The following is a 13,107-nucleotide window of genomic DNA, read 5'->3' as shown; positions in this document are numbered from 1 at the left end:
TGCTACTAAAATCTGTGTTGTACTTTTAACATATTGGCATTCACCATAATAACACTGATGTTAAAGAGAAAAACCACATGATGAATTCATCAGAAGAACATTTTCCACAAGCTGAGGTAGAAAATGCACAGTCATGCACACAAATACAAAAACACCATCATAGTAACACACATGACACTAAAATAATAAAATAAATATCAACTTAACAGAACATTAAAGCCCAGTGGACATAACTGATGACAAAAAAAATTCTAATAATAATTTAAAAAATAATTATTAAAATTAAAAACAATCAACTGTGAAGTCTCAGAGAATTGTGGGAATGTCAGTTTACAGTTTTTCACTGTAAATTATATGCAAGATGATTTGTTCTTTTTACTTAAAAATTGTACATTTAACAGTATTTTACTGTAAAATTACACAAAATGTAAAGTTAGAGTTACTATTACAGCTTTTCTCTGTATATAAATTAACTTAACCATTATACTTATATACTCTGTATATAACTTAACCATTACCTTACTAACTATTAATAAGCAGTAATTAGGAGTTTATGGAGGCAAAAGTCATGGTTAACAGTTAGTTAATAGTGAGAACTGGACCCTAAAGTGTAAACTATTCACTATTACTATTTGAACAAATTACTAACCATTTACAATTTTTTCGGTCTTATAAAAGATAGCTTCTAAAATATAGACATTTCCAAAGTGATCAGAGTCATGATTTACACCTGGTTTCATAAAAATTAGGATTATAAAAAGGATTTTTTTTTAAATAATAAATAAATAAATAAATAAATAAATAAATAAATAAATAAATAAATAAATAAATAAATAATAATAATAAAGAAAATCTTAGGGTTCACGTATATTTAAACCAAAACATCACAGATACCTGGGACAGTATCACCCTAGCATCACATAGAAACCAGCCTGAACAGCCTAACAACTGCATAGCAACATCCTGGCAATCAGCCAAAACACTTTGTGGAATTGTGGCACAATTTTTTTACAGTAACTTTACATTCACATACTGGACCATTATCAGACTCCCACTCCCACCGGGTGGCTATAAAACTCCACATTTGTGCAGGCTGCAGCAGGCCAGTAGGGTGGGGAGGATGAAAGGGGTAATATCTCTAGCCATCAAAATTCTTATCCCACTGAGATCCGACAAAAACTTTCCATCACTACACAAGAAAAAAAAAAAAAAAACTTTTTCTCCCAAAAAGGTCAATGCAAGTGACAGCACCTAGGGGGTTATAGCTCTAGGAAAACAGCACGGGACGTGCCGGGACGAGCCAAGCGTTGCCAAAGACACTATCACCATTCCGTGACGCAGTGTTTTGAGTTCCTGAGTGAGATGCAAAGGAGATGGCGTGAGGAAAGGAATTCATCTCTGTCTCGCTAGAGCGAAATGAAAGCGCCCTAGGAAGTGTTTATTTCTCACTCACAACCTGCTAGATGTTTCAGCGTAATCACCTGAGAGAATAAATCCATCCAACTGTGAACTTTACACCCTCGTTTTTTGCCCCAGTTTCACATGATTCAACAGGCTGTGAGATTTGGGAAATGATGACTGAAAGAAGGGACTCTGTGTAGGCCACCCCACAGACAGAGAATCTCCTTGCAGATAAGGTATCAAACCACTTTGTTCCAAGTAAAACTCTCAACCCTGACTCATTGGAAAAACGCACCTGTGGCAATATTGCTGCAAAATGATATTAAGCTGCTTCTTGCATGTTCATATCCAGTAAGCAGGGCTAAAAGCATGTTTAGCTTTATCCGAAACAGATGTTTTATTACATTGGTTATTGTATCATGGCAATTCAGGAAACAGAATGTCCGGTAAATGACGCTTCTGATAGAAGTACCTAACCGAGTTAAAATCAAAACACATTTACTGAATCAACCATGACATTTCAGCTTGCTTCTACAAGTCTTTGAGCTTTTTTATTGTGACTCGTACCCAAGCGCTTTGGACTTCAGTTCTCTTTTGCGTCTTATTGCACTTGAATGATCAGATAGACGCACAATAATGTTTAACGAGTTCGTTTGCCCATATAATCTTTAGGGTATTAGGTTAGCTAATTTGGCTTGCTGTCCACTGAGGAGGGGCTCGATGAAGCATCTTCAACTCGAGCTCTGATACACCCCCCAGTGAATAAATATAGGATGTGATTACATAGGGCAAGGTACCTGAAATGAAGGTGGAGTTTGGGGAGGTGGAGGGATGCTGAAACAGCTGAGACTGAAGAGAGGTAAGCAGCTGCTTATATACTCTGGCTGTTGATTGGAAGATTAGATGGGCTCGCTCCTCCCTAAATTACGTTTAGGAACTTCACTAAAATGCCTGTTGTGTTATGTCTTCGGTTATGTCTTAAATTAACTTACACATCCTGTTTTCATCCGACTGTTTATCAGTGTATTGGATCTGTGCATTCTGTCTTAAAGGGACAGCAGCATAATTAACATTAATAAGACATACAGCAGTTTATCAAACAACAAAAGACAGAATCTTGACTGAACCACTTGTATCTTTAATAAGAATCAGTTCATATTTGTTTCATACAGTGAATACAGTATTTTAGTATTACACTTAATTATTCACTTTCTGTAGATTTTCTTACTACATGTTAAATAAACCTACAGCTGAAAAATGTAAAGGTTATTTAATTTGTATCTTTGCTCTATTGTATTTGTCCTACTGTTTGTAATTTGCTCCTTTGTACTTATTTTTAATAACAAAATTTAAATAAAATGGCTATATTGAGATATTTCGTTATCATGAAATAAACGTTCTCATACCGTGAAATAAGATTTTGTCATATCGCCCAGCCACTACGGTAAAAGTGTTTTAAAGCCGTAACATAGATTTGTGCAAAGAAGCAGGTGAAAATAAGCAGGTGAAAATTTGTGGCCTAAAGGTGTGTGTGACATAAAGGTTAGAGAGTCAGACTTGTAACCCAAAGGTCACGGGTTCGAGTCTTGGTATTGGTAGGAAATATAGTTGGGGGAGTGAATGAACAGCGCTCTCTTCCACTCTCATTAGTGGAAGACACCTAACCCCCAATCACTCCCCGGGTGCAAAAACGACTGCCCAATGCTCCAGGTGGGTGTTCAATACTCACTGCTATGTGTGTGCACTTGGAAGGGCCATATGCAGAGCATAAATTCCAACTACACATCAAGTCACTTCACTTCAAAATAATTCTTCAATAAACTTCCCCATAATCATAATTTGCATGAAAAGTAATAAAAGATGTTAGTGTTTTGCTGCCAATAATGTTCACTTCAGCTTAAAACTGCAGTGATTTGCATGTAAAGGCACGTTTTTGTAGTTTTGCAAAAATGTAGGCAGAAGCACGTTTTTCCAATGAGCCTACATTGACAACTCAACCACTACATATCTCAATGCTCAAATAAGAGAAAATACTCTCAAGTTCATGCTTCTTTGAAGCCACTTACAACCCCAGCACTTTCTTACATGAAGGCATTATGGAGGAATTACTACAAAAACCAAGACTGATCAAATCATAACAAGTGCAACGTGAAGCTTTGCTAGCAGACTAAAAGTATGTTTGTTTTGGGAATCTGAGAGAAGCAATGAAAAGCGTCATTTAGAAGAGATGGTCAGCGCTTTTTACAAGATTCTCTGACCATTGCCATAGGATTACAACAGCTAGTTAACAAGAAAAATGTTTGGCATGCATGCCAATGGAATTGCTTAAATGTCAACATGACTATTTAAAAAAAAAAAAAAAAAAATCACTCACCCACTATGGTGGTCAGATTATTTGATGTTTTAGGAGCTTAGGCCTCACAAAGGGTCATGTGAGATATAATTGGCCTAGAAACTGCTAGACATCAAACAGTTTGCACTGCTACTAACATCCAAGATTGGAAGCAAAGAGAAGAAAATCACTGCAGCATTTAGAAATCTGCAATAAAAGTGTGACTTTCAAGAATGTTTTACCTTTAAACATGATGTCTTGTTTATTCTTTGCTCCATTTTAATAAAACGGTCAGATAAAAAATAGAATGCTTTGAACATAATGCTGTATAACATGAAAACTGAAGTAAAAAGTGGGGTTATGGGAAAGACAGCAAAAAAGGCAGAATGCAAGTCCATCTCAAAGTCTGTTGGAAGTATACCTAGGGTCGATAAACTGATAAACACCTTCAACAAGGTCAAACTTAGTCTGTCATGGTTTACGTTAGTCACTGCACATTTATCAAGAGCAGAAAAGAAAGCCATGCACCTGTTTTGCAGATGTAAAGTATAATTCAACACAAGCCTCACAATGAATTTATAAAAAGACCAAACAACATTAAAGATCACTGTATATATGCACATTATTCTGCAAGTTACTGAAAAAAAAAACAGAGAGAAACAGACCTCCCTTTAAGCAAGATGACACTTGAACTTGTGGCCCATGTCAAGACATCAACTTGTGGACAAATGCATTTAAAAGAGGCTGTTAAATGTGCACAATTCTAAACTAACATAACTCTAATCTAAAGGATTTGCATTTAATGCATATCTCTCATAATGGTAAAACTTACCCTGAAAAAAGAACTTCTGATTTTAACTGCTCCCAACCAAAACATCTGGAGTTCAGGAAGAGCGTTGTGTATAAACATTATGAAAGCTTGTTTCCGCCACTGAATAAAAAAAAATTAAAAAGTAATCATGACTTCTTATGTCATAATTCTGACTTTTTTTCTCGCAATTGTGAGTTATCTCACATACAACTGTGAGATATAGTGAAAAAATGTATTTTTCCCCTCACAATTCTGACTTTATAACACGCAATTCTGATTCATATCACGCAATTCTGACTTAACTCGCGATTCTGACTTTGTAACTCGCAATTGTGAGTTTATCTCGCAATTCTGAGAAAAAAAGTCAGAATTATGAGATAAAAAGTCACAATTACCTTTTTAATTTCATGGCTGAAACAAGCGTCCATAAAACATCTTTCCTGGAAGATTTTTTAATAGCAAACCACAGCTCTAAATTCCTGTAAAACCCCAAAACAACTTCTTTCAAGCAGTGCTTTGAAGTGAGCTCCATTTGATGACCTCTGTGGGAAACAGTGTACAAGCTGTTCTCCTCAAGCCACTTAGAATCCATTACCGCAGCAAAGTTTGTCAAACTGGTTAGAGCCCTTTCCTTTAGATATGAGCAGCTAGAAACCATCACCGTCCATTATTAGAGAGGTCGCACAACTAGTTTCAGATCACAAGAGCAACAGCGAAATGGGACGATTATCCAAACAACCTGACAAAGACCATTGGACAGGCTCAGAGAGGTCACAAACCAAACAGTCCTGAGAGATTTACAGGACAGCTTTAAACCAAACAGTGCATCTTTTTGCAACTATGGTTATTTTGCAGTAAGTGGCATGAGAACCTGCTTGTGCACCAACAGTAAAATATTACCCTACAAAACATATTTTCTATAGGGTCCTTTATTTTAATTTCCTGTAAGGATAAGTCCTGTACAAATCCTGAAAACTTAAAGCAGCGACTATGCATAATCTTCCAACCAACTTCAGATTATCTACTTCCAAATTCTTTCAATAAATATGTTTATCATGAAGAAAAACAGAAAATCTTTGGTCTTAAGTTTTTCTAGGGAAGTACAATTTTAAGCTGATGGAACTGCTCCATGAGATTCATTACCGGAGCTTCTGTGAAAAGTAAGGCGCGTCAGTCAGTCCACACAGACAGTCGACGATTACCTCCTCAAACGTATAAAGCCGGTAAACGCGCCCTACGGCTATACATTGACTAAAACGTCATTTGAAGTTCATATCAAGAGATTTTTAATATCAAATATTCTGGTCAAGTTTATAAAACTACTCACATCGTTTACATGTTCGATATGTGGAAACCGGTTTCACTTTTAATCAGAGTAGCTGAATTTTAGTTCGTTTATTTACATTTCAAACGCGTTAAGACTTCCGCATCAAAAATTGCGACTCTTCCAGAAAAATAACATGTCCGAAACTCCGAATTGCTCTAAATCTTTGAATTAAACATTTGATAACATAAAGCGACTGTTTAGGAAATGCTATAGTATTTTTCAATGTTCAGCTTAACATTGGTGGTAACGTTAGGTGGAAAGGAACAAAAACGAATAGTAACTCAAAATCAGAGACATATCACTGTCATGTCAAATTCGGTCAAATCTTACCTGTTCTCGGTGTTTCAGGTAGTGATTTTACAGGTCCAATTTGCTTCATTTGAAAAACTTTACGCACTTCATCGCAGTTCGTTAAAGTCCCCCGACATGAATCGATGAAAACCGCTAAAAAGGCATAAACCAAAACTCCACGCATCTCCATCCCCAAAAGCTGACCACAAGAGTTTGTCCGTTCGAGTAAAAAAATTAGAAACGCGGGCGTGTCGTTTAGCTCTCGGGAAAACTTGCTTGATAAAAACAGCGGTGATTTTAGGTGAAGAAAAATATATTCAAGAGATTTTGCATGTCACACATCAGCGCCAGGGGAGGGTTTCGCGCAGGACCTTCAAAAAGAGCGCAATGAGAGCGTGTTGGTGAAAGACGGAGCTGTCAAGAGCGAATGGGCGGAATCATTAGTGTTGTCAGACTGCAAAGAGAAGAGCCGCTTCAACAGCATCTGCACGAGCAAGCGGACAAGTAGGCTAGTATGCTATAATATCCAGAGCTTTAAGGAGCATGTATACCTACTCTGTAGTTTGGTCGTGTCGCAACATTTCCCGAACTATGGGTGTTTTTGACCTCTGATTAAGACAAAACGTAAGTTTATATTCTTCTGCGATAAGTTAAGTTAGTCAGAGTGCGCTTACCAACAGAAATCACTTTTGCTTGAGGTGGTAACCATAGCAACAGCAGCTTGACTGAAGTTTAGGACGACATAAGAGCTGTCATTATTAATCACGTTATTGTAGGCTATAATTACACATTACAAACTCATAATTGTTACTGGGCTAGGGGCGTCCAATTTGTTTATTTTATTTATTTTTTTTTTTAATGATCCTCTAACGTGCCCCAAAAACGTTAATAGGAATGTATATGTAGGTATATCTGTACAATTGTAGGCCTATAGACGTTTTATTGATAGTTTTAATTAAGTTTGAAGACTGTTAATGGAAAGCTTAAATCAAATAGCTTGCCAAGACTATAAACCACACTGGAAATGGAAAAAATACTGAAAATATATATATATATATATATATTTTTTTTTTTTCCCAGAGAAGTGCGAGTCTCTCAAATGGGTTGCAATAGAGCCATCTATTGGACAAATACTGAAACTAGTTTGAGTTTGGCATTGAGTTAATATGATTATTAAAAAATAATAAAAACAAATATGAACAGTACTCACGTGCTTCCTAAAGAATATATAACATTCTTTAACCAGGGAAAACGTCAGATATGTGGACATGTTAATCAATTCATTTCATTGTGATTATACTGTTGCGGCATACAATCATACAGACAATACTCATCAGATCAGGCAGATTTAAAGGCTTTGAATACTTACAGATCTGCTGCACTTCCCTATGGATAAACCTTTTAACTCATAAGGAGAACATGTTCTCCATTTAAAGTGAAAGAACTGTTCATCTCTACAGTGGGCTACACAAAACCAACCTACATGCCACTGCACAGGAGCAGGACACCATGGTAATGTCCCATTCATAAGAACATCAGCTAAAAATACACTAAAATAATGGCTACTTTATGTAGTCGGCATGCATTTCTCAACAACCCAAAAACATGCATAGGAAATGCATCTCATACACAATCCTTCTAACCTCAAATTAGTAAAATTTATAGATGCACCCACCAACAAAAAGGCATTTAGACCACCCCTCCGCATTAAGCATGTTTGCTAAGAGGGATGCTAGGTAACTTAGCTTACTCTGCATTTTTATAATTGGATTTGACAAATCGAATGAACAGCTGATAGACAGGGTTGAATTTGTTCATGTTGGTCCAGTAAAAGCCAAGTCAATACAAACCCAAACACAAAGATTTATGGTTAATTATTAGCCCAGAAGTTACACCTTAATGTCTTGTATGCTGTAAAAGTGGGAAGTTAGTGAGAACATGACAGAACAAACAAAACACAGCAAGACAACACACCTCTTTATAGTTTTATTAAAAAAAAAAAATAAAAAAAAATAACTTTGTCATTTAAAGTTACAGCATGTCAAAAAAGTCGTTATAACTTCAAAATGTACAACAAATTGCATCTTTTTGGGGAGATATATACACACACATATACAATGATGGAACTTCCAATAAAAACGTACTTGTGGGGTACAATCTCCACAATCCTCTACAGGCCGGGACAAGTGCAATACCTTCCAAACACACAGCATTGCTACCAATCCCAACCTGTGCAGAAAGGGACCAAACGGCTCCAAAGTGGTTCTCAGGTGTGTGCTGCCACTGTCAGTTTTGCATGGATTTGCACAGCACACAGTCTTAAAAGCTGAATGCAAACCAGCAAAACTGACCGGGGTCCAGCAACGTTAGTGTATGGAGACCCTGGTAGAGTTCGCAAAAGTCTTCGGATCCCAGATGCATTTAGCTAGAAGTACTTCAAGTGCTCACACTGCAGTAGATGACAGAAATACTACCTGCACTATAAGCACTTTAGCACTGCTGAAACTCACAATGACAGCATTAGCAGGTTTATTTAATAGAAAACAAAATAAAAAATAAATAAATGAGGCACTCAGTGTCACAAACCTGAGGCACAGATTTCAAATCAAAATTTGGGAAACGTGGAGAAGCAGCAGGCCACCATCAGTTTTGCATAGATTTGCACAACTCCCGTTTTCTTGTAGTGCAACTATGCAAAACTAGCAGAGAACTGCACCAAAAAGGGGTGTAATAATTACTTCATCCAAATATACGGATGAAAGTCACAGTCCCTCGTGCCAGAAGGAGCACTTAGGGCAGTAGGTGCTAGTCTACTTCACTATCTGCACTAGATGCACCTTAGCACAAAGCCGTTAGATATGGTGTCTTGAAGGAAGGGTGCTTGGCGAAGGGCAAAGGTAATGGCCAAGTGTATTGCTAGAAGTGCCTCCACTGCAGTAGATATTCCATAATACTACCTGCACTGTAAGCACTTTGACAATACATTGACACCAACCACGTCCATCTCATATTTCACATCAAGAAAGTCCAATGGATGAAAGTCTCCAAAAAAACTTGCTGGGAACTACTCCCATCTTTCCTGAGGTTTCTGAGAGGGGAAAGGGGAGAAATATTTGAGTTAGTTCATTGCCTGCATTATAATTCGGATTCAAAAGAGAAACTAGTAAATGGGAGTGACTTTCTATTGGCTACTACAAGAGCGAGGGCCTCATGGCAAAGCACATGTCACACGGGCACTGCGGTACTACGCATATCCAACTTTGACGGTGCATCACTCTTTTAAAAAAGCCAACTTGACTAAACCATCATTACCTACTTCGCTCCCTCCGTTTTTGAAGGTGCATTTCACCATCAATTTCCAAGTTATGAGAACTAGAGTTGAGCGAGTGAATGAATTGCGCAGCCTGCGGACCGCGCCGTCGGTCTATGTGGCGCATGCGCAGTGAGACGCTCCCCGATCACCCCTCCCCCAAACCCGAAACAATCTGCACTAACATGGCGCCGTTGAGTTCACGAACCGGATCATTCTTCGCATAAAACTACTATAATTAGACAACAAGTATTAAGTTCCATGTGTCAAACAGGTAGAAACAACAAAACGGGGTTAGGAAATAAAGTGGCGCGTTGTTGTTTTCGCGTACAACCGACATGGAGGACAACGATAGCTGCTAATGCTAAGCTAACTGGCTAGGATTCTGCCTTAAACACGCACTCAGAAAAAAATAATCTAAAAAACAACGAAATGTTTTAACGTCAACCAATAAGGTGCTCACTGTATTTACACGAAGTGAAACTAGCCAGTTAACAGTTAAACTACAAAGGCTAGTGCAGGCTAGCTCCATCCATTCCCCCATTAAAACTACTGTGATAAAAAACAACAAACTAATTAACTTTAATAATTTTAACAACATTTCACACGTAACCTTAAACTTAAAGCAGAAAGTGATCGCAAAATGGGGGGATGTTTTTGTCCCGCGCGCCGTTGCTAAGCTAGCCTGTGCGCGCGCGGCCTACGCGTCCCCCCATGTGCTACTGCTTTGTTCTGGAGGCACTTTAACTCGCACGCTCAACAGAATGAGAAAACATCACTCTACAAGTCTAAAAACAACTTAATTCGCATTCTACTACGCGAACGCGTATTTACGATGCGAATTATAGCGTGTTGCGCAGGCATGCGGTGAAATAAAATAGTTGGTAGTTGCATTGCAGCAAGCATGCTTTTCAAATCTCCCACATTCTCCCCAACTATGGAGGTGGAGAGGACTACCATGCGCCACTTACTACATTGTTTGTATCCCCATCGTTGCCGCTTGCAATAGCGGAGTTACGAAATCATGCGCGGAAATCATCTCGTATGTGTTTAAGCGGGAAAACGCGATTGAGTTTGTGAGACTAGAAGCGAGAAAAAATTAACAACAGGTTCCTAGTCAATAACGCACAGTAAGACACTCACCAGTGAAATCCACCATCTTCACTCACTTGCCGTTTACTGCCACTGCTCTGGACAAATCTGCGAAACTGGTGCGTAAACTTAAAAGTAGACCGCGATCGAATGTAACGCACGCGGCGCGAGTCCAACGCGAAGTGAAACTTCTCCTGAAACGACTTTCTTAATCATAGTAAAATTGCAAAAGTGGCGCGAACGCGACCTGCCGTGAACCATGTGGGTGAATGAAGGGCGGCTCCCGTTGAACGTAAATATCTACAACCCCCAACTCCTTCATTAGCATAAATAAACTACTTCCGATCTTTAGTCCTCCAACCAATTGAAAAGAAAGCATTGGCGTAAGAAAAAAGCGAACGGGGCTTAGATGTCCTTATTAGTCATGCAATAAATAATAATAAAGAAAATCATTCAAAACTGAAAAGCGGAAAAAAAGTGACGTGAGGGGGGTCATTTGAAATGTTTCATTTTAAATAATAATAATAAAAGAAAAGCAGAAATAAGTTTTTGAGTAACATGCAGGCTGATATATTGTAATATTTAAATCAGTGGTAAATTATAGATTTTTTTGTTTTAAAAAGGAAAAATAGTTTACATTTTATTAACGTCGAGTAAAGAATATAACTTTTTCTCTCCTTTTCAAATCCCATGATTATTGGTTATTTTCAATTGATGAAGAAATTATTTTCATAGCATGAAATTAGAAAGCAGTGCATTAAATTATGGATCAGTGTGAATGCACAGAGTGAGGACATTTATTCATATAACAATATAGCCTACATATGCATAATAATTATTAGAAATCAATGTTAAATTATAGATCAATGCCTTATATTAGCTATCTCTGAATGCACAATTTTCAAAGAGTGAGGACATTTATTGTTGTTGTTTGTAAAAAGGTGAATCATAAAAAGATGTTAATAAAATGTATTGAATACATTTTTCCTCTCCTTTTCAAACCCTGTGATTATTGGTTATTTTCAGTAGATCAAGAAATTGTATTTGAAAGAAGTGCATTCGATTATATGAGCAGTACACCATTTTCAACGAGTGAATAAAATGGTAATCAAATTCACAAGTTAACCATGGACCACAAAACCAGCTATAGGGGTCCATTTTCTGAAATTGAGACTTTCCGTTGATGTATTTGGTTTGTTGGGATTGGAAAATATTTGGCCGAGATAAAACTATTTGAAAATCTGGAATCTGGGGGTGCAAAAAAAAAATCTAAATATTGAGAAAAAAGCCTTTTAAGTTGTCCAAATGGAGTAGCAACATATATCCACTCACAAAAATACATTTTTGATATATTTATGGTAGGAAATTTACAAAATATCTTCATGGAACATCTTTACTTAATATCCTAATGATTTTTGTCATAAAAGAAATATATATATACAACCCTACATTACAGATAATTGTTGTACCACCATGTTTGTTTGTTGTTTTCACTTAATTGTAAAGATTTGCAATTATATGATATTCAAAGAGAGAAAGAAAAAACCATGAAGTGCATCTGCTGCATTGTTCAAACATAATGTGTTCATGTTAACTTGAAAAGTCAAATTGGAATTCCTTTTGATAACCCAGAAAATGTGCATGTTTTTCTCTTTGTTCCTCACAAAGTCTTCAGACACCAAGTGTTGGAGTGAGCTACGGGGCAGATCTTGTGCTTGATCGCTGGCTCGTAACCTTCCCAACCCCCATCCTAATTCACTACTTTGAGAACAGGACTCTTTGGCTCAATGGGGCCAGATTTCAGGCCTCACATGGACGTGGGGGTCACATTCGGCTTAAGGCTGCCTCTTGGTCAACACCCCGTTCCCCTGTGTCTCTGGACAAAGGATGCAATTCCATTTTGGAGGGAGGGAAGGAGGGTGGATGTGATGAAGCTCAGAGACCTGGAAAAAGAAAAAAAAAGGGGGGGGGGGCAGTCATATAGTTCTGAGAATTGATTCACAACGGGAAAATAAAAGTAGAGGAAAGAGAAATTCTAGATTTAAACAATAATAGAGATTGCATAAGAGCAAGGAAAAGAGGATGAAGAAAAAGGAAGTTCAGAAATCCTGTGGAGAATGAAGAATGGTCGACAAGCAGGAAGAAGGACCATCCTGTTCCTTAAAGCCTCCCTTTTTTGTTGCCTATTCTCTTTCACTGTATCTTCTTCCTCTCTTTCTATATATCTCTCTCTTTCCCTCTCTGTCTCTTCCTCCCTTAAAATGGCAGCAGACTCCTCCCACTTTAGGGGGCCAGGCGTTTGTCTTGTTTGTCTTGAAACAGCAAGGCCAGGAATTGTCAGCGTTGGTGACCCGAGGTCAAGCAGACTCACCTCTCCCTACCACAGTCCATTCATCTGGGAAATCTCACACAGGAACACCCCGGGTATTCTTAGTATACAGGCAGATAAATGGAATAAAGTTGAAAAAAAAAAAAAAAGTATTTTAAAAAGATGACAAAATGGTGTAAACTTTCTTTTGTTGTACATTTTATCTATCTATCTA

General features: G+C 37.7%; 1 protein-coding gene across 2 annotated transcripts in view; it reads right to left on the bottom strand.

Moving 5' to 3' along the window:
- The window catches only part of gpc5a (glypican 5a), a 196,538-nt gene extending 189,971 nt beyond the window's left edge, over positions 1-6,567 (bottom strand). For both annotated transcript variants that reach the window (XM_067404605.1, XM_067404606.1), the window contains exon 1: positions 6,202-6,567. In XM_067404605.1, the coding sequence (XP_067260706.1) occupies positions 6,202-6,352 (151 nt within the window). In that variant the 5' untranslated portion in view covers positions 6,353-6,567. The remainder of the gene's footprint in view (positions 1-6,201) is intronic.
- Positions 6,568-13,107: the final 6,540 nt, after the last annotated feature.

The sequence above is a fragment of the Chanodichthys erythropterus genome, chromosome 12 (genome assembly GCF_024489055.1).
Source record: "Chanodichthys erythropterus isolate Z2021 chromosome 12, ASM2448905v1, whole genome shotgun sequence".
Classification (NCBI taxonomy): Eukaryota; Metazoa; Chordata; class Actinopteri; order Cypriniformes; family Xenocyprididae; genus Chanodichthys; species Chanodichthys erythropterus.
Note: the sequence above shows the minus strand (reverse complement) of the source record. Positions and strands in the feature narration are given on the sequence as shown.